This window comes from Cyanidioschyzon merolae, chromosome 10, assembly GCF_000091205.1.
Source record: "Cyanidioschyzon merolae strain 10D DNA, chromosome 10, complete genome".
Lineage (NCBI taxonomy): Eukaryota > Rhodophyta > Bangiophyceae > Cyanidiales > Cyanidiaceae > Cyanidioschyzon > Cyanidioschyzon merolae.
The window spans coordinates 707330-732571 of NC_010136.1; the positions used below are offsets into that span (position 1 = coordinate 707330).

A 25242-nucleotide genomic window follows, 5' to 3' on the forward strand; every position below is an offset into this window, starting at 1 on the left:
TGTGCTGCGTATCGCCAAAGGCAAGCACTTGCGCTCTCCCATGCAAGATGAACTCCAGTCTGTCGACGCGGAACGCTTCTCACCGATGCACGGTACGCGTGCGGACGTCACGCATTCCAACGAAGATGCCGGGATGCTGTCCATGGACAACGACAGGAATGGATAGGAGCCTGCAGTGTTGGCGTCAAACGCACATCAACAACGAGCATGGACCCGAAGCATCGTTCAAAGTCCGGGAGCATTCCGCTTCAAGTGTCGCTCTCCAGCATGGCCAGGGCACGCGCCGATTCCTCCGCTTGCTCTGGTGTCGTCGGGTAAACGGATCTCAGAGTGTGCGAAATGCCGCTTGTCGAAACCATGCAGGGAACTTGAAACAGGAACGTCATCGTGTTTGTAATGAGGTTCGCATCTTCGATGAAAGCTATCCGAGCGGGACTCGCTCCAGCGCTCCACAAGCGCACCGAGAGACGGACTGCGACGCGGTCACCACGGACGCCAGCAATACTCGAACGCATCTCCAGAATGCTGCCCACGGGAATCGGTCGATGGAAGTCGATATCGCCGATAGCGACGAGGCGGGGTACAATACTAAGGCCGGCGTCCTGGCGAGCGCTCTCTTTCGAGACGGTCAGCGACATGGAAGCGTGCTGAAGCACGGTCAAATATGCGAGCTCGAAAGACCATAAAAGCACCGTGCCTCCAAACATGAAACCGAACAAGTTCCGAACATCGGGCTGTACGATATGCATCGTGCGCATCGTGGTCTCGTCGATAGAGACGGAGTTCGCGCTCGATTTTGGTGCTACTGTCGATGAGTCCAAGCGCGCCTTCTCAGATTGACCAGATGCACTGGCATGTTCTGACAAGCTCTCCCTGCTCGACTGGTGTGATGTGGACGCAGCCAGGCCAGCGTGACGGTGCTGTTGGAGCCGGCTTTTGCGGCGTTCTGTGGCCAACTTTTCTCCACGGGCGAACGCCTCACGGTCAGCAGCTGTTGCCAGCAGCAGGCCGGGTACCGGGATGGACTTGTTTCCGGAAGCGTCTCGAGCGACGAATACGAACACGGCCTCGAGGAATGGCGTGCTGTCCCTATCCGCCCGAGCGACTTCACAGGAAATCGTCATAGAAGTGTTTCCAACATGGAACAGATGACCGTTGTACAGGAGGTCGAAATGGATAGCGGACCAAGGCGGAGCACTGCGGGCTGGTTTCACGGATTCTGTCGAGATTCCTGTCGGCTCTGACTGATGGTGCTGTAAAATGCGGATTTTGTCGACACAAGCGGTTACCGTGTTGATATCTGGCAGTGCCACATGCCGCAGGGCGATAGAGCCAGCCAGCGCATCGAGGTCTTCGAGCACTCGACCGATTCGAAGGCTACCCCACGCATTCGTATAAAACGAGCGCAGTGCTGGCGACGTGGACAGCTGCAGGCGCGTGTGCAGGCGCTGCGGGTGCCGCTGGGCCCGCCCCAGAGCACCAACTGGACTGCTCGGTTGTGTTGCGGTCTGCACCGGGTGCGCGTCGTCGCTCCCTAGCCCAAGAATGCGCTCATTATCCAGGAATTCTGACACAGAGCCGGCGTTATAGAGCGGAAAGGCAACAGCTCGGGCCGTGATGGCGTCTTGCATTCTGGGGTGGTACGCGCAACGCTGCTGGTACAGTGTCGAGCGCGCACACGACCGCAGGACGTGCGCACCAGCTGACGTCAACACGGTGCGCGCTGCGTCAGAGCGGCAGTCCACACAAAGCACGCAAGATATTCGGGCAACCGTCTGTAAGCGCTTCACTGAAAGCATTTTCTCAGCAAGACTGGCAAAAGAAAGGAGGCAGTCGGATTTGAACCAACGACCTATCGGACTGCAGCCGATTGCTCTACCACTGAGCTATACCTCCTGAGCGGCTTGCGTGAAAATGAGCACAAATTTCTATATAAATACGTGTTCGACGTTGATCGCATCCGCGGCGCAGCCGCGAATCCCCGCTGGCGCACGCGATCCGCTGCAGGTGCTCGGCGCGTGGCGGCGCGCTGCGCCATCCCTTTGACAAAGCGAAGAAGCGACCTTGGACCCGAGCGTGCGATAATGATCAAGTTTCATGGGGGAACGCAAAGCGGTACGGTGCGCGCTTGCAACTGCCGTGGCGGTTTCGCTTGGAAAGTGAGCTCTGAGTCATAGGTGCTCCTCATGTTGTTTCCCTGCGCATGGCGTCGAGCATGAAGAAGCGTGGATAGATTTTTTAGTTTGATTTATGCGCGCAGCGAGACCTGGACGCATAAAGATGCGCCCTCCTTCCTGAATGCAATGCAGGGCCGAATCATACACCTCGTATCTGGAGTCGGGAGCCCCCTGCATCGAGACGATGGCGCATGGATCGGGTCGCTTCCAGCGTTGTGATGACCAAGACAAGCAATTTCAGCAGTGCAGCGTAGAGCAGATGACGCGCGGCCCTTCTCTGAATACTCAAATCCTGCTGACGCAACCACCACGAGAGGCTTTGTTTGCTGCGAATGTGCAGGACGGCTCGGTACAAGCTCTGAATTTCATTCATCATGTGTTCGAGGTGCTCTTGTTTCGCTGCAGCTTCCAGTTCTTTCAGAGATCTCTCGGAATTCGTGCGCTCCCCGAGACCGCTGAAGACGGACTGCCATTCAAATCGCAACAGAACCACACTAGCTGAGCTTTCTTCGATCCTGCTCAGGCAGAATGCATACGTTCCCGCCTCCGCTACTCTGATATCGAATCTTCCTTCCGGCTCTGAGGTCTCGAAAAGCGGAACCCCTCTATGTGATATCACGCGAACAGAGACGGGTTTCTTATCGCTCGTAGTGACCAGAAAGCTACCCACAAGTGAGTCGCCTTCCAATACGTCCTCGTAAAAGCACTCGGGGGACGCCTCAGAAAGCTCTACAAGGTATGCACGGCAGCCAGCAGCGATAAGAAATAACAGCTGAAAAGCGCAACAGACGAGCACGAGACGTGATCGGCGCATAGGCAGCACCACAGCTATCTAGACGCGCCGCTCAAGCGGTTTTGCTGATGCACGAACGACGCAGCCGATTGTTGTCCGCTACCGGTCGGACGTTTTTTGTGAACAACGCCTGGTGGCAACCGAAGAACCCCGTACCTAGCACTCGTGAATGCGTCTGGCGTGCGTGCGCGCGCAGTGCAGGGCGTCGCGTTCGCCGTCCGGTGCGCGTGTCCGCAACGGCGACGGCGGGTACGACGGGATCACCCTAGTCACCGCACGTCGTTGTGGAACGCATACCGGCCATATCGTTTCTACGACAGCCCGAAGAACTTTTTTCCCTGTTTCAAGTAGAAAAATGGTCAGGTGTTTCCTTATCAGCAATGCAACGACCGGGTTATCGACTAGGTCTCCGGGCTATGGACTGCGTCGTCCGTTTTCGATTAGGTAGGGCATCGCGCATGATTGCACGCAGAGCGCCGGGCTCGAAAAGCTCGATGCCCAGGATCCGAAACAAGTTCTTTTATTGCCGTGGATGCAACTGCTCCGTAACCTTCCCCGTGAGTGGGATACGGCAATGTGTCCGTGCAGGCCGTGGGTCGCCCGATGAAATGCCCATGATTTGTGGATCGCTCTCTACCCTGGCGTTTCATTGAAAGCGTCGAAGATCGTTGGCAACGACAAACCACGCACATCCACGACCGCACTTGACGGCAGCAAGCGAAGCGAGTCGACGGCTGCTCCACGTCATACTGGCGCCTTCTATCGAGATTCTCGCTCCTGCAATACTTGAACTCTTTCGCGCTCTGTTTCGTTGATGTTCTGGACGGATGCGGCGATGGGTGGACCACGCTGTCACCGTGCCCCCTGCTGCCTGCTCCATGAAACTGTGTTCGCGATGAAATCCCCCTGCGAGCGGCGAGCCCGTGGTAGCATCTCGAGCGAGAGCTCGCCCCAGGCTTCCATATTCACGCACCGTATTCGGGACGTCCGTGGATCCACTGCCAGCAACAGCATGCAGATACGGGACATTCGGGGACGGTTGCCTCTCGATAGACCAGCTCTCGTCGACGTGTGCAGCGCAGCGGGTACGCGAACGGGTGCGATACCCGCGCCTAATCTCAGGTGCACTTGCGCGCGCGCTCTCTGCAGAGAATAGGCTGTTTCGCAGGGCGCCTTGTCAGAAGCGACCTCACTGTCTAGTTCAAAGGCTTGGATGCAGTTCTTTCTGTTTTGGTCACCTGGTCAAACGGTTTCCAATATCGGAGCTCTCTGAGGATAAACAGTCAGTAGTGATCCTTTTCGACGGAGCGCAGACGTGGCTGGAGGCGACGGGTTCCTTCGGGTGCAGCGCTCGGCGACGTTGCCTCGCGAAAAACTCTTTGAAACAGTATGCCGCTTTCCATCGGATCGCTGCTCCTTTCCTTCTTGCTTTGCACAAATGCGATCGTTGTGTTGAACGAGGAGAGGTTCCTCTCACGTGTGGGTTGGCAGCGGGCGCAACCTAACGAGGCTCGGGAGACCCTCAAGGGGCGTCTCGTCGCACTGCTGTACGCAGTGCAGATGCTTCTCCCGATCCCACTCATCTTAGCGAATACCGTAGCAGTCACGTTGTTGCTATTGTTCGGATAAAGACTCCGGAGCATACCTGGCCTGCTACCGTTGACGACGAATCTGTCCGGAATAGAGGTGATTTACCAGTACCCACAAACCCTGGTACTAGGTTTTGCGTGCTTTGCGACATGTTGCTGTCGTCTACCGTTTGATTCCAAGTTATCTGCTTTAGACGAAAAGCATGGTATGTCCTACGCTTGGTGACAGCCCTGTCCCGCTTGAGCCCCTTGAGCATCTGTGCCGGCCTTGGCCAGCATCTACGACCATGATTTCGCGGTCAGTGTTACAGGCTCGTTACGACTCAACTCCCCGGTGCAGAAAACTTCGCAGAGGTATGGACGCTCGCGGCGGACGTTAGCAAACTGAGCAAGGCGTCCGCCGTACAGATCCGGTGCCTGCACGACTCGTAACCTAAACATAGATCGATTCTTCACGTGATGCGCTGTCTATGCTTTTGCCTTCGGATAATACGCCAAGAGACGATCCATGTCCGTCGAAAACGTACGCAGCCATTTGCGAACCGCATCAGTTTTGCGTGGTGTTCGACGGCCTTGGTTGCCACGTATACGCGCCGCCGTCTCTAACTCGCTAAGGTCCTGAAGTATGTTCCGCACCAGACGATCCGTGCGTTTCTGTACCTCTTCATCGAAGTTCGTATCGGCAACAACGTTAAGCACGTTTCGCAAAGTGTCGTACCGAAATACCCGCTCAAGCTCTCCAAGCACGTCGTAGGTGTCAGGGGCTGCCTCGAACTTTGCACTTATGTCGCTGACAGCCTGCCGATACTCACGCAACGCAGCCAGCTGCTTTTGGACACGAGCCACGTCCTGTTCGGAAAGAGGCGGCGCCTCAAACTGCTCCTCAACGTTGTAACCAGGCTTTGGGTACAGCTTCTTCGTCAGCGCTGTACCTGCAGCCGCGTTGCACGCGCGCGGGGCCAGGCTACCCGCAACTGCGACGGTGAGCCACGTGAGCAGCGCTCGTCGCGTGACGTCACCACCCGGAACCGTCGCTTTGAGCGTGCTGAACGTGTTTCGGGCACAGCTGGTCCGAAATTGGGGTATGTTGCGAAGTCCTCGTTGAGTAAGGTTTAGACGTAGGCAATGTGTAAACATTTCACCCGAGACGCTTGTACCTGCGCGGGGAGCGCCAGCAGCAAAGCAGGGACGCGTACGACGCGCCGCATTGGCGACCCCAGCCGCTGGAGCCGTGCGCTCCGCGCGAGCAGCGCCACTCACGTGCGCTCCGCGCCTCCGTTCAGGGGCGTGCAGCGCTGCCAGCATCTCTGACAATGCACACGGGGGAAGCGTTTGCACGCAGAGACTCTACACGGCGTACGGTATGCTCAGGTTAGGAACAAAGCAAGCACCGCGGAGACGGAGGTATGCTTGTGTGACGTGATTCGTCAATGGGTGCGCTTAAGTGACGAGTATCGGGAAAGCGACAAGTTCTGCAAGGAAACGCAACCCTACAAAAGAACTGTACGCCCTGCCTGCAAGTTTCGTTCTTCTTTAGGGACTCCCTGACGTTTCTTCCACGAATTGCTGTGCTAGTTCGTCGAACTCTGTCTCCGGCAGCGCTCTTAGAGTGTTTGCGGGAACGCAGCTGTCTGCGATAGTGCTGGACAAACGCGCAGGTGCCAGTAGAGCCAGTGTCCACCGAAAGCTCCGTGTGTCCTCGTATAGGAATTCTAGGACTGGCCAATTGATTCTGATAGTGGTTGTCTGGTTCATGAAGAACGACCGAATAAAAGCAAGCGGATCAGTTGCTGACATTTCGTGAAAAATGTCCTCAGTTATATCGATTAATGAAACGAGATTATTGTTCAGCAACTGCGTGGGAATACCATGCCTCGCGTGTCTATCCACACCGCTTCGTCCGCTCTAGATTGCCGAACGTGCCATACCAGTGACCGGCCTCGGGCAGCAATCCAATGCCTTGTCTCTGGGTCACTGGTTCTGCTCATCGAGAGTGCTCAGCGCCTCAGGGCAGTGCTCAAACCCAGTCCCAGACGAACTGATCGAATGTTCGCTCGACCCACAGCCGCTGGACGCCCCGGGAGCACGGAACATTGCCGGATGCTGATCGACAGGTTCATGTCTCGGTACAGAAAAGTGCTTGCGCGCCTGGTTGCTGGTGCAGTTCCAAGGTGGCAAGCCTCTCGCCTTCGATTGCCTCGCCATCTGGCGTTCGGCCAGCATACCGCACACGGTATCGTGCATCCGACGCTGGTCCCGGCTCGTGTGCTCTACCGGTTTCAGCATGCATATGTTCTAGTCAGGCGCGTACGTCGTCATGAGGGCGTCAGTGAACGACCTTCGAAATCGATGCCTGCACTCACTTGAAGCGCTCTTCGACGGGGCACTGGAGCAACCGATGTTTGCTGGAGGATGTTCATCGCGGTGGGCTACCACTCAACGACGCGACTTGCCGGTCGTTCCCTTTCCACAACCGCTGGACTAGGTGCCGAGTGCAAGACTACCGGCCTCCGCACAGACGAAACTGCAGGCTATCCGAGCACAGCGCCAGACACATCTGCCGTCGATTGTCTGTACAGGTCAGTCGCACGCTCGTGTGCTCTCTGAATGACGCGCATAAACGCATCACCGTCTGCACAGTACAATACGACGCTGAGAGCGTCGCGATGCGCCCTGATGCCGTCATTCCACTTTGTGGTATGTCGCCTGGCGTCCATGATGCCCGGGCCCCGATGATGCCGCGCTCTGGAAGAATCCTGTCGCGGTGCCGATGGTGTCCCGAGCAGCCGCTGTGCTGCCGCACGAAGGTTTGATCGAGAACGTCGAGGCGGGTAAGGACAGCTGGCTGCCGTGCGTACGGAACGCGCTCGAACAGCCGCTCGACGAGATGCGCTCCAGCGAGAGAGACGAGGGAAGCGCGAGCAAGTCGGCACACACGAAGCTTGAGGCCATCAGCGAATCTTTTCGTTTGGCCGTTGGTAGGCGACTGAACGGCTGCGTCACCACAAGCACCGGTACTGCCGCCATTCAAGCTTGTCTCTTGTGTATGAAGTGCAGCTCGCGTCTCTCTGAATGCCGATACAAAGCTGTACCGGTTATTCCGAGAACAGTCTCATCCAGTGAGACGAAACCCCGTCCCTGCTGGAACCAGTGTTTGTGTTTCATGGGGAAGCTTAGCGAGCGAAGCTTAACGGGCGAGAGCTGCATACGGAAACATACTTCTTAGTACGAGTTCGTGTCTCTTCATCAATGCTCGTCTCAATAGAGCGGAAACTTCATATCCTGTCGCTTCTTTGACAAAACTGGTCAGCAAAAGTATGCTATAGAATGCGTTGTCGAGTGAGTGCGCAGCCGTATAGACAGCGTTTGCGAGGATCAGGGTAGGGTGCACGGCATCCGTTGCACGGACGACGAGGACAGAGGATTCATCCGCCTACTGAGCGTAGAGTGACCGACTTGGACCAGTAATGTCGTTATCTCGCCAGCTAGCAGCGACAGCACAGAGTCTTTCCAGGACCGCTTCTCAAACCGAATAACACGTCCCGTTTGCTGAGTACCTGAAAGTAAAATAGTCTCAGATAATGTACTTGAACGTGTGTTCCGGAATTCTCTGATCTGGATACGGCGCTTCGAGGATGCAGTAGTTTCTTGGTCCATGCTTTGATCGTGCACCTGGAATCGAATCGCCCGGGTGAGCGACACGCCCCGCTCGACCAGATTTCGTTTGCTTGGAGACGCTACAGGAGCCAGAGCCTCGTGCCCTGTGCGGTACAGGGCGGACTTGACGCTTGTTTCGCACGAGTTGAGCTTTACGCTGACGAGCGAGCCACCGGCTTGCGTCGCTTAACAAGGATGGGTGCGAACGCGTCCACTTTGCTGGACGACGATATAACAGAAATAGTGGCCTCGTCGTCTTTCTCGAAAGATGAAATCGAGCAACTGTATAGCCGCTTTCAAAAGCTAGACCGCAACGGATCCGGAACGATCGATGCTTCAGAGTTCCTGATGATTCCGGAGCTCGCCATGAACCCACTTGTGCCGCGTATTGTCCAGCTTTTTGACGGTGTTAACTTCAAAGAGTTTGTGCGGCTGCTCTCGGCGTTCGGAAAAAACGCACCTCGGGAAGCACGGATTGACTTCTTGTTCCGCTTTTACGACGTTGATGGGGATGGGGTGGTCAGCGAAGCAGACGTCAACAGTATTTTTCGGTTGCTCGTTGGCGAAAACCTGGACGACGCCACCTTGCGACGAATCGTACGCCAGGCTATGCTGGACTTTGGCGCTGGCCTAGAAGCTCTGGATGGCGGAGACGAGAGCGAAGAGCTGAACGGCTGTAGCGTTCAGTGCCGACCGCTCACGAGAGAGGACTTCTGTCGAAAGCTTCAAAACGTCGAACTCGATCGCATTTTACAAATATCCGTTTAGGACTTCATTCCGGTGACCGCATTCGCTATGCTTCGTCAATCGAGCAGGGCATGCACCCCCAGGAGCCGCCTACGTGGCTACGCCTCCCCGCTCATGCTCTCTTTTTCAAGGCGATATCATTGGTGACCAGGCGAGCTGGTGCGTGCCCAGTGGTGCGTATCCACGAATACAACGCGCGCTCTCTACAACAGCGTCTAGCGGCAGCCTCGGTTGTGGTGCTTTCGGAGTCGGCGTGCGGCGTGCACGAGGCACTGTCACCCTTCAACAAGCTCAGTTTAGAGGAGCCTCACAGGTCTCTTGCGGGACCAAAGTTCAGAGCCGCAGTCTCGCGCACTGGAGGTCGCCTTCTCTCTCTGTGTGTGTATGTATGTGTGTGTGTGAGCGACGCACAGCGGCCTCGCGAAAGGACGCGAGACCCCGCTCTGCGTACATTTACCACAACGATGCGCCTTCCTCGACGAACGTACATAACATAGGGGCATGCTAGAGTCTCCAGCAGAGTCGTCCTCGCTTTACATTCCAAGGATGTGTACTGCCGTTACATCCATACGTGCGCAGCCGGTGATACCACAGCACGTCATCGTGCACAGGCAGGCACACGAGCCGCTCTGTCTCGGGTCCGCAGCTGAGGCACTGTCGCCTCAGAGGTCCAACAGACGCGGATACCGTTCCGCAGCCGCAGAGCAGGTCGAGCGCCCCAGAGGCAGCGCAGCGGCAACTGCTCCGAGATGGAGCGCTCCTGATGATGCCCGCTACAGATCGACTGTTCAATAAATGAATGAATGGAATGCCACCTGGTCGAAGATGTTGCCGAACGGTTCACTAATCCTGTCACGACGCTACGACAACTGGTACGGCCTCCGATGTGCAAGCGGTGTCAGTGCCTGCCCCAGTGCCTGCTCCAGTGCTTGCGTCCGCAACACGCCAACGCGCACGAATAACACTGTCCGCTGGGTATATCGTCGGCAAGTAGATGATCTCGTCGCTGTGCACGGTGCGCACCCGAGTCCAGTCCACAGTGGTCGCCAGCACCGCCAAATAGCACATCAAATGGTTGATCGCATAGTTCCGCCCGACACACATGTGCGGACCGCAGCCAAACGTCAGGAAATGCTTCCGGTACTTTTGCTCCTCCTGCCGCGGCGGCAGCATCCGCTCCGGATCGAAGCGTTCAGGTGACGGAAAGCCCTGCATGCACGCAGTCCAGAGACTCGGCACCACGAGCGCACCTCGCGGCACCTCGTAGCCGTTCGGCAGCTGCACCCGCTTGCTCGCAACCTGCGGAACCATCACAGGCGGCGGCCGGAAGCGCAGCACCTCCAGAACGACCGCGCGCGTGTACACCATCTGCTCCAGCAGCTCGTAGGTGATCGGCTCGTCGTGCGGGCGCAGCCGCTGTTGCTCTTCGCGCACCCGCTGCAGCACGTCGGGTCGCTCGGCCACCAGCACAGTCGTCCATACCAGCGACGCTGTCGACGCATCCTGAGACGCAAACAAAAAGTCCAGCATGGCGTCCGCCATCTCGTGGTCCGCGCTGTACTTGGGCGGCGCCCGGTTCTCGCGCTTCGCAGCTGCAACCTCCTCCAGCACGGACACCGTCCAAAAGTCCAGCAGGCACTGCGGCTCCGCCTCGGCGTCCTTCCGGAAACGCTCCTTCGACGCCCGTACACACGCAGTCAGGTCCCGTAGTACACGCTCCCGCGCCCGTATCGCACGCCACAGGCCCGTCCCAGGCAGCGCTAACGGGAACGAAAGAAAACCCTGCGTGATCAGCAGATAGTCCGCACAGAAGCGCTCCCGATCGCGCAGGTACGGACCCACAAACACCGTCTGCGACGTCCGCAGATTCAGGTCGCGGATGCGCGGGCGCACCTCAAATGCTGCCGCGGTGCCGTCCGTGCCGCGCCCCGACAGCCACGCCGCCAGGTGCTCGCCAATCAGGCGCTCGTGGATGCTCACGTACATGCCTAGCGCCTTGGGCGTGAACAGCCGCAGAAAAGACTGCCGCAGGAGCTTGTGCTCCTCGCCGCTCTTGAAGGCAATATTGTTCCGCCCGAGGATCCGCCAGCCGTTCGGGTGCAGTATCATCTCAAACGCGTGCGGGCCGTTCTCGCTGAGCACGTACCGGCTGAGGTCCGTGTCCGTCACGAAAAGCACGAAGAAGCCCGCCAGCGCATTCCAGCTCAGGCCGCACGGGTTTAAGCGCCGCTGCCGCTCCCAGAACCCGTACGGCGACAGCACCATTTCCACGATGCTCCCGATGAGCGGAATCACAAACCGCGGGCCTGGGATTCGCCCGTAGCCCGCCCAGCGCCGCAGTCGCACCTGCTCTGCGATCGCGAGGCCGAGCACCAGCAGCGCAACGTACGCCAGCGCACGGCTGGCGGTACCCCAGCCGGCGATCCCCAGCGCAGCGTCCGCGCGGCGCAGGCAGTGCCGCGCCACCGATACCACCCACTCGGCTGCTGCCACAGGCGTCGAGCGCGTAAGCGAGGCCGTCTCAATCATTGCTGTCGCAGCTGCGCTCGATGCTCAAGCACGCGCACGCGCCAGCGAGTACGGCCGCGATCGCGAACGCGAACGCGTGTGTCTACGACTAGGAGGCGCGCGCCCGTGTGCTTCAGCAGCGTACGCGCCTTTGGACAGCAGCAAACGCTGACCGGTCCCGCTCAAGCGCTGCGCGTTTCGCCAAAACGTATACACAAACGGCACGCACTTGGTTCACGAGCAAAGCGCTCTGCTCGGTGCCGCTCCAAAATAGTCTCCAGCAACCTCTCGGGGGCGTCTGCGCCCCAGCACGGCACGCGCAGCTCAGCAACGCCTCGCTCGACGGGGTCTCGCTCAGCCTACCGAGTTCAAGCACGGCTTAGACTAGCCTTGCCCTTGCTGTGATTCAGTCCTTGCTTTCCCTCGCCGCACTAGACTCAGACTCGTGCGGCACAGCTGCGCACCGTCACGCCGGGTCAAGCGCGCTCGATCGTGTCAGAGCCCGAGGCAAGCGTTCACACGTGTACACACACACAGACACAAACACACTGATGCAGACAATAAAAACAGTGATATCGACAGGACCAAACCAGAGATGCACACACACACTTCGACCCTGTTTGGAATACACACAAGACGGGTGTTCCCCGAAATACTGCTACACTTGATTGTGTTGAAACGCGCCTTCACCGAATAATGAAATGCGCGGCATCGAGCAGCACGCATCGACGACGCGACAGCCGCAATGCGTGCGTGCGTGCGTGCGTGCGTGCGTGCGTGCGTGCGTGCGTGCGTGCGTGCGTGCGTGCGTGCGTGCGTGCGCATCCATAGACCGCTCGCCTTCAGACGTAGGGCAGCGAGGCACCCGGTCGATGCGGATGCGTCACGCGGGGCAATGCGCGCCACCACGCATCGATTGCGCTGCCGCTGAGGCCTGTTGATGATGATGATGATGGTGATGATGGTGATGCTTGGGAGCGAGGCGGGGAGTCGCTGTGCTGCGTCGCCGACGCTGCTGGCTACACGATCGCGGGAGGGGGGGGGGTTTGTGTTGATGCTTCTCTCTCTCTCTCTGTGTGTGTGTATGCATCTAACATCGTGCAGCGTCCCGTAATGGCACCAGATGGTGCAGTCGACGGGGTACGCTGATTTCCCGCAGGCGATGCCCGACATTACGTAGTAGGAAGAATGCCCCACAGGATATGCAACGCTTTGTTATTTTCGAACTCGACTGTGTATGACCTCGAGCGAATTGCAAGTACCCTCAATTGATGGAGATGTGGAAGGGAAAAATCATGCGGAAGGCTCGATTTGCGCATGATGCTCACGTTTTACTCAGATCAGAGAATTCCGGAACACACGTTCAAGTACATTATCTGAGACTATTTTACTTTCAGGTACTCAGCAAACGGGACGTGTTATTCGGTTTGAGAAGCGGTCCTGGAAAGACTCTGTGCTGTCGCTGCTAGCTGGCGAGATAACGACATTACTGGTCCAAGTCGGTCACTCTACGCTCAGTAGGCGGATGAATCCTCTGTCCTCGTCGTCCGTGCAACGGATGCCGTGCACCCTACCCTGATCCTCGCAAACGCTGTCTATACGGCTGCGCACTCACTCGACAACGCATTCTATAGCATACTTTTGCTGACCAGTTTTGTCAAAGAAGCGACAGGATATGAAGTTTCCGCTCTATTGAGACGAGCATTGATGAAGAGACACGAACTCGTACTAAGAAGTATGTTTCCGTATGCAGCTCTCGCCCGTTAAGCTTCGCTCGCTAAGCTTCCCCATGAAACACAAACACCGGTTCCAGCAGGGACGGGGTTTCGTCTCACTGGATGAGACTGTTCTCGGAATAACCGGTACAGCTTTGTATCGGCATTCAGAGAGACGCGAGCTGCACTTCATACACAAGAGACAAGCTTGAATGGCGGCAGTACCGGTGCTTGTGGTGACGCAGCCGTTCAGTCGCCTACCAACGGCCAAACGAAAAGATTCGCTGATGGCCTCAAGCTTCGTGTGTGCCGACTTGCTCGCGCTTCCCTCGTCTCCCTCGCTGGGGCGCATCTCGTCGAGCGGCTGTTCGAGCGCGTTCCGTACGCACGGCGGCCAGCTGTCCTTACCCGCCTCGACGTTCTCGATCAAACCTTCGTGCGGCAGCACAACGGCTGCTCGGGACACCATCGGCACCGCGACAGGATTCTTCCAGAGCGCGGCATCATCGGGGCCCGGGCATCATGGACGCCAGGCGACATACCACAAAGTGGAATGACGGCATCAGGGCGCATCGCGACGCTCTCAGCGTCGTATTGTACTGTGCAGACGGTGATGCGTTTATGCGCGTTATTCAGAGAGCACACGAGCGTGCGACTGGCCTGTACAGACGATCGACGGCAGATGTGTCTGGCGCTGTGCTCGGATAGCCTGCAGTTTCGTCTGTGCGGAGGCCGGTAGTCTTGCACTCGGCACCTAGTCAAGCGGTTGTGGAAAGGGAATGACCGGCAAGTCGCGTCGTTGAGTGGTAGCCCACCGCGATGAACATCCTCCAGCAAACATCGGTTGCTCCAGTGCCCCGTCGAAGCGCGCCTCAAGTGAGTGCAGGCATCGATTTCGAAGGTCGTTCACTGACGCCCTCATGACGACGTACGCGCCTGACTAGAACATATGCATGCTGAAACCGGTAGAGCACACGAGCCGGGACCAGCGTCGGATGCACGATACCGTGTGCGGTATGCTGGCCGAACGCCAGATGGCGAGGCAATCGAAGGCGAGAGGCTTGCCACCTTGGAACTGCACCAGCAACCAGGCGCGCAAGCACTTTTCTGTACCGAGACATGAACCTGTCGATCAGCATCCGGCAATGTTCCGTGCTCCCGGGGCGTCCAGCGGCTGTGGGTCGAGCGAACGTTCGATCAGTTCGTCTGGGACTGGGTTTGAGCACTGCCCTGAGGCGCTGAGCACTCTCGATGAGCAGAACCAGTGACCCAGAGACAAGGCATTGGATTGCTGCCCGAGGCCGGTCACTGGTATGGCACGTTCGGCAATCTAGAGCGGACGAAGCGGCGTGGATAGATACGCGCGGCATGGTATTCCCACGCAGTTGCTGAACAATAATCTCGTTTCATTAATCGATATATCTACGGATATCGCGTAAAGTGTACAGCAAGTATTCTTGTTAATACCCGTGTCAGACTAACACCGAACGGGTCTACCTAATGAAACGCGCCTGCAAAGTTTCGAGACGCTTTCAACATCCATCAGCACCAGCTTCCGCGGGCTTTGTCTGCGACTGCTTCCTTTTCCTCTGTATTATTTCCAGCTTTTAGTATGTCAGACTCTCGCGTACCTGCAGCATTGCTGTCAGAAGTCGATGGATGATGATGATCGCGTACAAGTCCCGAGTTCCTAGTTTCCGTTAGTTGCCAACGGATTCGAGACTCATACGGAAGTTGCGATCTACGCTTCGCTTGCCATTTTCACCTTCTTTTCATAGAGTCATACTGCTCCCTGCATAGTGATGAGACTTGCCTTGGACAGGTGTTCCCCCAAGTCCATCAGATCTCCTTGACTGAGGGCTATACTCTAGCGCACGAAAGCTTGCTTCGCCATTCGATACACGCCCTCTGGCGCGGCAGCGCGAACCCTCGATGCCACCCTCCGTCTGTGCACCCCGTCGTCGTAACCTAGAATCACAGGGGTTTCCTGGGTGATCCCATTAGCGAGTATGCTCTCTGCCACCCGTGCACGAGCACGCTCCCTCATTCGATGAAGGATTCGGGAAATGCGGTATTGTCCATGATGAAACAAGAAGTACCGTTTGGAAAAATCTGGTCTCTACAAGGAGCAACGGAACTTCGATCCGTCTATGCTGCCATCTCGCAAAACAGTGACCCTCTCTCTAGTGAGTGTGTTTGTTGGAATGACTGAAGCTGGAGTTCAAGGCCCTTTTACGTGCAAGCAGATGAAAAGGGAGCCTCTTGGAGCAGATCCCGTGAGATCTATAATGCTGCTCTCGGATGCTGCTGCGTCGATGAGCGCAACGAAAGGAGTGTATGTCCTGCGAACAGAGCCAATTATTCGATGTGAAATGTTCAGTAAATTTTTGGTATGGGCTTGTGAAAAGGTCGTCAATAAACGAAGCGCAGCGGTTTTTGTGGTCACTTGGGCGGCATGAATCGCCGTGCCAACCGTTTGCCTTGAAACCAAAACGTTGAAAACTTGACGCATGCGTGATTCGAGCGCGCCGCACGTAGAGTAAAGAGAAGCATGGGGGCTTGTGCATGTGACTCAGATAATGAAATCGATTATTTTAAGAACACTTGTTCCGGAGCATGGCAAATCATGGTCATTCCGGTGACGTAACAACTTCCAGCGGCGAGGCGTTGAGGAAGTCACCCCGAAAAGACGACCATTCATCGATGAATTAGGCGTAAAACGTATGCAGGTATTGCTGCACTCGGAATCTCGCGGCTTTATATCCTAAAAAATCTCGGGGAAATTTGAATATCGGGAACAGAGATACCAGGTGAGAGCTCCATGTAGGTCTCGTTAAGCTTTTGGGCAAGAATAACCAGGGTCCCGAGCGGCGCCTCCTTATCTGTCCGCGGGATCCTGCATATCAGCGATACCGCAAGTTCGAGCATTTAACTGCTCCACATTGTTTCTGGACGCAAGATCCCGTTGCGAGCCCACGACATGCGACAACGACGGCAACAACGGCAATCAGCATTACCGCGACGAAGATCGGCACTGCCCTCGTCAGGAGTGATGGCACCTAGCTGCAAGTTCAAGCACGGAGGTCTGGTCGCTCTCGGCCAAGCTCCGAGACGATTCCACAATAGAGAAGAGCTGCGCGCCCAATATCTGCCACAAAACTCGAGGCAAGTTCCCCAACAGCTTGAACGTCTCCGTCATTGGGGGCAACGTACTTTTCTAGGTAAACGCGCAGGGTCGCATCCGCTGAACTTGTCCCGCTGAGCCGCAGAACGGCTCGCATCCTCCGATCAGATGAGAAAAACAACCGTACGCCCTGGTTTCGCGCCCAGGAGCCATCCACTGGATCCTGGTAATGAAATACATCCGCGGCATAGAGCTGTGGTCCATCGATACGCAAGCTGAGGATTTCGCCGCCTTCGACCGAGCGTTCTAGGTTGCGCATCCAGCGCTCGGCTGTGGTCCGTTCGATTCCGTGAAAATCCCAGCGCTCGTAATAGTTGCGTCCGTAGTGAGCCCAGTGTGCTCGAACAATATCCTCAACACTTGTGCTTTTCGATCCCGGAGCGACTTGGAGATTATGGTACGCCAAAATTGACAGCCAAAAAAGAATAGCCCACAAACCATCTTTCTCTCTGATATGAGCCCCGCCCGCCCCGCAACTCTCCTCTCCGCATAGAGAGACCAGGCCCGCGTCGAGCAGATTGCAGAAATATTTCCACCCCGTGGGCGTTTCGTAGCACCTAATATTATGGCGTGAAGCAACGACGTCAACAGCAGAGCTCGTCGGCATCGAGCGAGCGACGCCTCGAATAAGGCCACCATCAAATCTGCAGTATGCGGCAAAATCCGGTCGAAGTGCGTAATCCAACATAATCGCCAGCGAGTCTGATGGTTGCACGACGAACTTACGCCCGAGAATAAGATATCGGTCACCATCGGCATCGGAAGCAGCGCCAAAGTCGGGTGAATCCTCATCGGAAAAGAATTCGGCAACCAAGTCTGCCAAGTTCTCCAGATTAGGTTCCGGATGAACGCCACCAAAGTCGGGGAGATACTGACCCCGCCGGAACCAGGGATACTCCCAGTACCCGAGTTTTTCGCCAAAAATCATGAACGCAAACGGACCAGTCGATCCATACATCGCATCGTAAACCATGTTAAAGTTTGGGAGACGCAAGAGCGCTCTTAATCGTTCAAAATGAAATATACCTTCCATCAGCTCCACGTACGTTGCAGTGGCATCAACGAGGTGGATTTCAAAAGTCCTCCCGCCATCCGAGTGTGGGAGTCTGTCCGGATTCGGGGACTGGAGCGCATCGCGAGCGCCCTCCGGCAAGATCCGAAAACGGTGTACCGTTTGGATCCGTTTGAAATTGACACCGTCGAACCCGTCCCGGCCACAGAGCGCCTCCGGATCCGACGCCTCCACCTCTAAATATCTAGATATTGTCAAGGTTCTCTCGTAAATTAGGGACGTAAATGAGTCCGGCGCTGGACCACCGTTTTCCATATTGTACTTGACACCCCAGTCGCCATCAACACCGCCAGGGTTGTGGCTCGCCGTCAGGGCGATCCCGCCCAGGGCACCAGCAGCTCGAATCGCCGCACTGATAGCGGGCGTCGTAGCGATAGCGTCCGGTCCGAGCACGATCAGCCGCTGCAGGCTGTTGGCGGCAGCGATGCGGAGCAGTGTTCGAAGGGCAGCCTGGTTGCCCTCGCGGCCGTCGCCACCGACAACGAGTGTTGCCCGGTTGAGGCACGTGCGCCCGTATCGCTCGACCAGCACATCGAAAAGGGATTGAAACCAGTTCTCGAAAAAGTTTGGTGTCTGTGTTACCTCACGTGTGCGCTTTCGTATGCCAGAGGTGCCCGTCTTCTGACCAGGTATCGGTGACGTTGGAACCTGGACAACGCACAGCGGTGTGCTTTCCTCGTACACGACGGTTTCTTGGTGGAACAGATCACTCCAGTCGATTGCAGAGCATCGGATTTTGCTGCGTTCGAGTCTAGAGGTTTGATTCGGTTCCCGTTTGCCTGCAAACTTGCGGCGACGCCACGCGCTCTGGCACAAGTAAGAACTTGCCCTGGTTGGGTTCCAGTAGGTCCCGCGCGCCAGCGTTGCTCGTTTCGGCGTGTAGTTCACGGTAAACGCCAGGCACGGAAACCAGCCGCACTCACAACGAGGCGCCAATCTGCCGTAAGTTACGCAGTCCATCCCAGTGGATGCATCCTCGATTGAAACCATGCACTCCCTGGGACGTGCACCCGTGCGGCTCGCCCGCAGCTGCTGCTACAGAGTGCAGCGAATGAACGCGTAGTCTACAAATCCCAGTACGCGTTTACGACTTGTCGATCCGAACGCCGTTCGAAATTCGAACGACGCCAGCAGTACAGTAGTGGCGAGAAGCCCGACCTAGACTAGTCGTCATTAACCAATGTGCAGACGTCCTCGTCTTTTTCGACCGGCCCCCGCTACTGCTCCCTTTTTTCTCATATAGTTCCACTTTGAGAGATTGTCCAGCAAAGTTCGCGCTTGTCCAATCTGGTGGTCTCTCCTCCAGCACCGCACATCTCCTTATATTGATGGCGGCGTTAGAGTCACGATTCACAAACTCCATCCGTTTCTTGCCATCACTGGTTGCACTTACTAATGCAAAGAGTCCACGAACTTTCGCCCTCCTTTCCATTTGCTCTTCTGTTAGCAGTCCGTACTTTGCTATATCCTCAGGGCTCCTCTGGCACTTTTCCATCTCGACTCTCTGAAGTGTACAACCCAGCTCGTGGTGTGTGTAGGACGTTCGGAACTCATCTACAGGTATCGTGACGAAACGCCTTGTGCACTCCTTGTACAACCTTGTCGTTGGAGCTGGTGTACACCCTTTTTGAATCTTCCATCGCCCTGCTGCGTACGCTACTACGAGCCTTTGAGTCTTGTCCTCTTTGAGGGCACTCAACTGATTGAAAAAGTTGGCGAACGCCTGCTGCTTACCACAATACAGATTCATTCGCAAACGAGCCCATCGGGGCTTTGTATACTCCTCCCAGAGTGCATCCCAATGGGCAACGCGAACTTCCATAAATTTCCGAAAAGCTTCAAAGTCCGCACCTCGGCTCGTCATCTCGCCCAAAGCTTCCAGGTGATCCTTCATTCCTGAATTCCAAGTCTCGATTTTCTTCCTCGCATTCATTATACCGGATTCTCGATAGTATCTTGCTCTCGAGAACCTCATCAGACGCATGTCTTTCTGACGTAAGTTACCATCAGCGCCATCTTCTGCACGCTTCGGTGCTGCGATGGTTGTGATATTCGTATTCCCAGGGTCCGCGCCACCGACAAAGTCGTTATCTTGCACTTTCTCGGTCACAGGACCCGCCCTCCTTCTTTTCTTCATGCTTCACCGCGTCAATGGCAAGGTAGTCATCCTGCACCACCGGCGTCGCAGGATCCGCCTCCTTCTCATCTTCATCCTTCGCCGCGCCGACGATAAGGTCGTTATCCTCCACCTCCTGCATCACAGAATCCTCCTCTTTGTTTTCTGCATCCCTCGTGACGGGCGCGGCCGAGGGCGGATCTGGACGATCTTTCTTCAACCGCCGATAGAGTACACACGTGGCTACTCCATCGGTTTCGATCAACCCAGCAAATACCTTTTGTTTGCTGACTTTGAGACGTTTGAAGTCGAAGATACTCTTCCAGTACGTCTCCCGGTTTTCACCGATGAAGTCCTCCCTGCTCACATCGAACTCCGGACAGATCTCCCTCATGATGCCGTAAAGGACGCCTGAATCGATAGTCACGAAATGTGACTTGATATTGCACATTGGAACGCCGTTGAAGCGCTTACCCATTAGGAAAGCCTTCCGTCTCTCCCACTCTTGATTTGTCTCTTCACTCAGCTTCATCTCCGCTTCGCGTTCGAGCTCTCGGTCCAGAAACACGAAATATCACAGGATGAGGCGGTAGTATCTTTCCTTATCTTTTTTCAACTCTGATCAATTTTCTGCCAAATTCGCCAGCCCCAGGACTGCACGATACTCTTGGATAGCCGCACGGATTACAGAAGCTTCATTTGCGCTCCTGCGTGACGCCTTCTTATCGACAAACTCGATCTCAACTTCATACTTGCGATCTTTCATGATGCCATTGATAATCGCCCATTTTCCGTTGCGAGCGATGCCCGGGTAGAGTGTACCCACCGCGCGTATCATAAAACGTTCGAGGTTCACTGTCAAATGGTTCTTCAGACTCGTGGTGTACTTTTTCGCTCCGTATGCCTAAATATCCGAGGCACCCCTGTATCGATTACCTTCGAAGCGGAATTCCACCAAGTTTTCGTGGAGGGCGTGCACTAGCACATTTTCCTTCAGCGCTTCCGCTGTGCCAAGCATCAGGTGACGAATAAACGTCTTGTCGAAAAACTCGTCAGGAATCTCGACTGTTTCCGTGTGCGTCACGTCGCGATACATCTCCCTCACCAAATGCATCAGTACTGACGACGCCTTGACAATACTCTTGGAGTACGAGTCGACATGGTTTCTGATAGCGTCTCGCAACTTTTCGTTGCACGGATCCTTGATATGTTTAAGAAGGAAGGTTTTCACCACCATCTCGTCGTAAAGTCGTCTTTGTTGCAGCCTTCAACGTAGGGCCTCCCCTTTCGGTTCTTCTTCTCTCCCTTTTCTTCTGGACTCGGCACTGTTTTTTGTTTTTTTTTCTGGCAGCCGGCGACCCTGGGCCTCCAGGATCGTGGACTTGCTTTTTCATAGCTTTCCTTTTTTAGTTTTTTTTTGAAAAACAACGCTCTGTGAACGCTTCTGTTATATACTGCGAAAAAAAACTTGAACACACTTGTTTGAGGTTTGAAAGAAAAATGAACTAAAAAACTGTACTCTGCTAAGACCTTAACGGAAATCCAATTTTTCCAGTAGAACAACACGCTACTGATCAGGATCGCGTTTCCCTTCAACGGCGGCATTCGCATCGTGTCAGTAGACTGGCCGATCTCCGAGGTATCTCGGCGTCGATCTGGTCGTGGTGAGCAAAACGCCGGGTACAAAAACACCGATAACAAAACAAACTAGTCGCAAACTATTTATTAAAGAACAACTATCTTAAAGACCCACACACCACGCCCGCCTTAGAGGTCTAGTTTTTCCGGAGAAGCTCTGAAAGTGGGTTAACGCGGGGTGCTTGGGCGACGGCGAAGGAAGCCCACGCCAGGGACCTTGACCGCAACGAACGGAGGGGCGGCGGCAGTAGCACCAGAAAATGTTGACGAAAATCCTGATTAGTCATCCGCCCCTCCCGAATCAACGCTGCAGGTTCGGGCGCAAATCTTGGATCGATCCTCGGACTCGGGCTCCGTTTTACCTCCTACCTTGGCTACCTACCTCAACTTTGGGAACAATTTCGGCGGATACTTTGGAAGACGGCTGGCAGTATGTTCACTGTCGAAGCTGGAATAAGCGGCTTGCCCGCCTATGTGTTTGGGGAGCGGATACGTAGCCGCTGAAAGGGTGGTTTGCAGACTGTTCCCAATTGTTGAGGGGAGGTTAAAGCGTCGGGCAAGATAAAGGTCGCATTCGAATCGACCTTGACTAGCGTACATCTGATTCTACGCTAGCGCTGCGGCAGACGCTCAATGAACGACTGGAATGCAGGAGGCGCTGGTGGCATGTGCGATCACACACGCCATGGAGGGTGCATCTCAATCGACAACGTATCTCTCGAGTACCGCAGCGTTAATCCTATTCCCTTATGCGCTACGACTCGATAGGTTTCGCATCATGGAATATTTGTGGGATCGCCTCGGTATTGAACTACGAGATATCGAATTACCAGTACAGTAATGAAGAACTGATACAAGTCGAGGACTGTACAAAAGGCAAAAGAGACCCAACCAGACACGGAGAAGGAGACACAGAAACCTCATGATCCACCTAGATGCAAAATAACCAGAGAATGTAGCTCAGGAAAGAACCCGATGAAGAAGAAAACCAACAAGAGAAAAACAGAAGAATAGGAAGAAGAACTCCCGAACGAGTCCACAGGCGGGGGCTCCAGCGAACCCATCACAAGTCGTCCCCGAAAGAGCACCCCAGCAGGAACTCAAGAAAGCCGTCGCCAAACCGAGTCACCTACTCACAGCGCTGAAGATCCGAAAAGCCGTGCATACAAATCTTTAGACCAATTGGCACGCGAGTTTGTAGATGGGAATCAGAAGTTGCCGGAGAGCTGGGACTGCTTGCACCAGAACGCAACAGTTGCAAACCTCAGTGCCTGAAACGACGTACCAATACCCGGATTGACGAGCGCCACCGACTCTATCAGATCGTCAACCACACCGCCATACGCGCCAACGCTGGAGACAAGGAAGCGAAGGCAGTCCTAACGGCGCTACAGGCACAACATGAAGAAGCTATCAAAAGAAAGAAGAAACTTTCCAGAGAAGACAAACGAGAGGATCGAAACCGCAAAATCGCCTCCCTAGCGAAATCTATGCTAGAGAGCACCAACGAAGATGAGACCTGGCGCTACATTCGATCGAGACTGGACCCACCAAAAAAGTGCTTGGGGCTCACACCAATCGTTTATGAGGAAGTGCTGAGGACGGAGCGTGCCTCAGTGAATGAGGCCTGGACGGACCACGGCACAGAGCTGCATGAAGACGCAACTGGGAACTGCCAAGACAGAATCTATTGGCACCAGTATGCCGCAGAACTACCGCGCCTCGAACCGGTACCGGAATGGAACGACCCAATCTTCTGGCCTGAATCTGTTCGGACCGTGCTATGCTCAAGCAACCGCAAAACACCTGGCATCGACGGTATCGCGGCGGAGTGGATGAAACTGGTGATCCCAAAAGACGGGACAAGAGGGACACTATCGATACCAGATGAACCTGACACAAGCTTAGGCAAACGCCTTGTGGAGCTCATCCAACGCATGTTCGAAGAGGCGTACATCCCGGATTTATGGAGGACTGCCGAGGTCGTACCGATCCTCAAAAAGGACTCCGACGTACACAAACACAGACATGAACAACTACCGGACTATTCGCCTCATCCCGTCAATCATGAAGCTACTTTGCGCCATTCCCACGAACCGGACTCAGAGAGGCCTCGTGGAACGCAAGTTCTTCGCCCCAGAACAGGCTGGATTCCGGAGCCACGAGGAGTGCATGAGCCATGCCCTGACCCTAACTGAAGTGGTGCAACGTCGCTCCATTAGCGGCCAACAACCAGCTTACGTATGCTTCACCGACTTTCAAAAGGCCTTTGACACGGTCCCGCACGAGGCTCCATTTCTCAAGATGGAACGAGCCCAAGTCTCCGGAAAGTGCTTAGCGTTCTTCCGTGCGCTCTATGCAGACTCATGGATGCGCATCCGACTGGGCGACCGCTCAAGAACCCCTTCCAGAAGAATCCGCCGTGGACTGCGGCAGGGCGAGCGCGCATCCCCGCTCCTTTTCAACATCTTCATCAACGATCTGCTGAACAACTGCAGACAATACGGGCTTGAGGTGCCGTGGATAGACTGTGGAGATACCCGATGAGGAGCTCTCACATAGGAACCGCCTCGCAGGCCGTCTAGTTGCGGACGATGTCGTGCTGTTGGCACCCGCCCCGGAAACGCTTGCGGGTAGCATGGAACAAGTCAGCGCCCGGGCCGATCGCTGGGAGATGAGCATAGGAGCATCGAAGTGCGGCGTCATGGTCATCCATGGAGACTCGCAGAGCATTCGCAATCGCTCGTGGCGGTTGCAGAATCAGGAAATTCCGATCGTGGAAAAATATCGCTACCCGGGGGTCTGTCTAACGCCGACGCTCGACGAAGAGGCACACGTCGACGAGATGATCGCCAAGATGCATAGACGTACAGCGATCGCACGTCCATTCCCATCCGACCCCTCTATCTGCATAGCAATTCGTACCAGGGCACGAAGGATGTGTATCATCCAGCCTGCGACCTGGGGTGCTGAGTGGTGCGGCATGAACCACACAAATGCCTCACGTCTGCAGATAGCCGCCAACATGGCAATGCGACTCGTTGTTGCTGTTGGATGCTCAATGTAGAGCAGAGCAACCACCGCGCTGGCACTCGGACTTGAACTCCAAATAGCCTCGACAGAGGCGACAGCAGCAGGTTGCCGGGCACGCATATGGGGCAAAGGGCCAACTATGAACACCTGGTTCGATCGGATATCCATGCAGACCCCAACGCACCGCAAGAACACTTGGATGAAATCGACGCAGATTTGGCTGAAGCGCCTCTTAGGGGACAACACGCTCCCCAATCGTTCCCCAGGAATGTAGAAGACTTCAGACGCCTCAAGCGAACGGTCCAAACAACAATTTGGGAACGTAGACACGGAACCAGTCGCGCCAGTAACGCCGGCTTAACTCTATACCGGAACTACAACCTAGCATACACATGCAAGTACTGGTGGGAGGCGCTGGAATTCCCGGGACTTGCTCGAGGTACCCAGTGGCTCGCCAAAATCCGCGTTGATGGCTTCTGGCTAGCGGCACCGGCTCTAAACCATATAGGGACACTGGAATCGCACTGGGAGTCACACTGTCCCTGCTATCGAGACGAAATCCCCGAGACGCTGACATATTTAGGCTTACAGTGCCCGCGCTGGAAGCAGGAGCGCAGCGAGCTCCTTGAAGGACAGCAGCAGCTGGGCATCACCATGATAGCCGAGGGCCGGACATTCACTTTGAGTGCAGCACTGGCAACTGATGGTCCGCTAACAGATCCTCAGTGCTCATTAGTGGCCAACAAACTCACATGCTACGTTCTAGGCATGAGGTCCAGCGTATCGGATGCGCACACGGGCCCAGTGCGCTTTCTGCGCCCACCTTTTGTGGTGGGTGTCAAGCACAAATCCGCATTTCCAACCGACGACAACGCATTCCATGCATGATCACGAAGGAGAGAGGCGGCTCCCACGATATATCCTAACAGTCAAGTTTCTCCAGCGTGTCGTGCAGCGAAGGCAAGCCTGCATCCGCAGACTGTCCGAGCACAAACTGACGACGAGACTCGATT

At 55.6% G+C, this 25242-nt stretch overlaps 7 protein-coding genes and 2 non-coding genes across 9 annotated transcripts, besides 4 other annotated features; 3 read left to right on the forward strand and 6 right to left on the reverse strand.

The window, feature by feature from the left end:
• Positions 1–248: 248 nt before the first annotated feature.
• On the reverse strand, positions 249–1799 carry CYME_CMJ263C (acyl-Coenzyme A thioesterase, mitochondrial precursor; the record flags this gene model as incomplete). The annotated part of the gene is made up of 1 exon (XM_005534919.1): positions 249–1799. One exon carries the CDS (start codon positions 1797–1799, stop codon positions 249–251), a length of 1551 nt encoding a protein of 516 aa, XP_005534976.1.
• A 25-nt stretch (positions 1800–1824) lies between these two features.
• CYME_CMJ264R lies at positions 1825–1896 on the reverse strand. Its single transcript has one exon. It is a non-coding gene; the product is annotated as a tRNA-Cys (tRNA).
• A 420-nt stretch (positions 1897–2316) lies between these two features.
• CYME_CMJ265C (hypothetical protein) lies at positions 2317–2991 on the reverse strand (the record flags this gene model as incomplete). Its single annotated transcript, XM_005534920.1, has 1 exon — positions 2317–2991. One exon carries the CDS (start codon positions 2989–2991, stop codon positions 2317–2319), a length of 675 nt encoding a protein of 224 aa, XP_005534977.1.
• A 2036-nt stretch (positions 2992–5027) lies between these two features.
• CYME_CMJ266C (hypothetical protein) lies at positions 5028–5696 on the reverse strand (the record flags this gene model as incomplete). The annotated part of the gene is made up of 1 exon (XM_005534921.1): positions 5028–5696. One exon carries the CDS (start codon positions 5694–5696, stop codon positions 5028–5030), a length of 669 nt encoding a protein of 222 aa, XP_005534978.1.
• A 175-nt stretch (positions 5697–5871) lies between these two features.
• CYME_CMJ268T lies at positions 5872–8145 on the forward strand. The gene has a single exon (XR_002461364.1). It is a non-coding gene; the product is annotated as a hypothetical transcript (transcript).
• Positions 6097–7855: a sequence feature (possible transcribed region).
• Positions 8146–8411: 266 nt separating the features above from the next.
• Positions 8412–8984, forward strand: CYME_CMJ269C (similar to calcineurin B subunit; the record flags this gene model as incomplete). Its single annotated transcript, XM_005534922.1, has 1 exon — positions 8412–8984. One exon carries the CDS (start codon positions 8412–8414, stop codon positions 8982–8984), a length of 573 nt encoding a protein of 190 aa, XP_005534979.1.
• An 831-nt stretch (positions 8985–9815) lies between these two features.
• On the reverse strand, positions 9816–11492 carry CYME_CMJ270C (cytochrome P450, family 710; the record flags this gene model as incomplete). Its single annotated transcript, XM_005534923.1, has 1 exon — positions 9816–11492. One exon carries the CDS (start codon positions 11490–11492, stop codon positions 9816–9818), a length of 1677 nt encoding a protein of 558 aa, XP_005534980.1.
• Positions 11493–12875: 1383 nt separating this feature from the next.
• Positions 12876–14129: a sequence feature (possible transcribed region).
• A 2128-nt stretch (positions 14130–16257) lies between these two features.
• Positions 16258–18432, reverse strand: CYME_CMJ272C (phosphoglucomutase; the record flags this gene model as incomplete). The annotated part of the gene is made up of 1 exon (XM_005534924.1): positions 16258–18432. One exon carries the CDS (start codon positions 18430–18432, stop codon positions 16258–16260), a length of 2175 nt encoding a protein of 724 aa, XP_005534981.1.
• Positions 17629–19279: a sequence feature (possible transcribed region).
• Positions 18600–21835: a sequence feature (repetitive element).
• A 1389-nt stretch (positions 21836–23224) lies between these two features.
• CYME_CMJ275C (retroelement) lies at positions 23225–23743 on the forward strand (the record flags this gene model as incomplete). Its single annotated transcript, XM_005534925.1, has 1 exon — positions 23225–23743. One exon carries the CDS (start codon positions 23225–23227, stop codon positions 23741–23743), a length of 519 nt encoding a protein of 172 aa, XP_005534982.1.
• Between the last annotated feature and the right edge of the window lie 1499 nt (positions 23744–25242).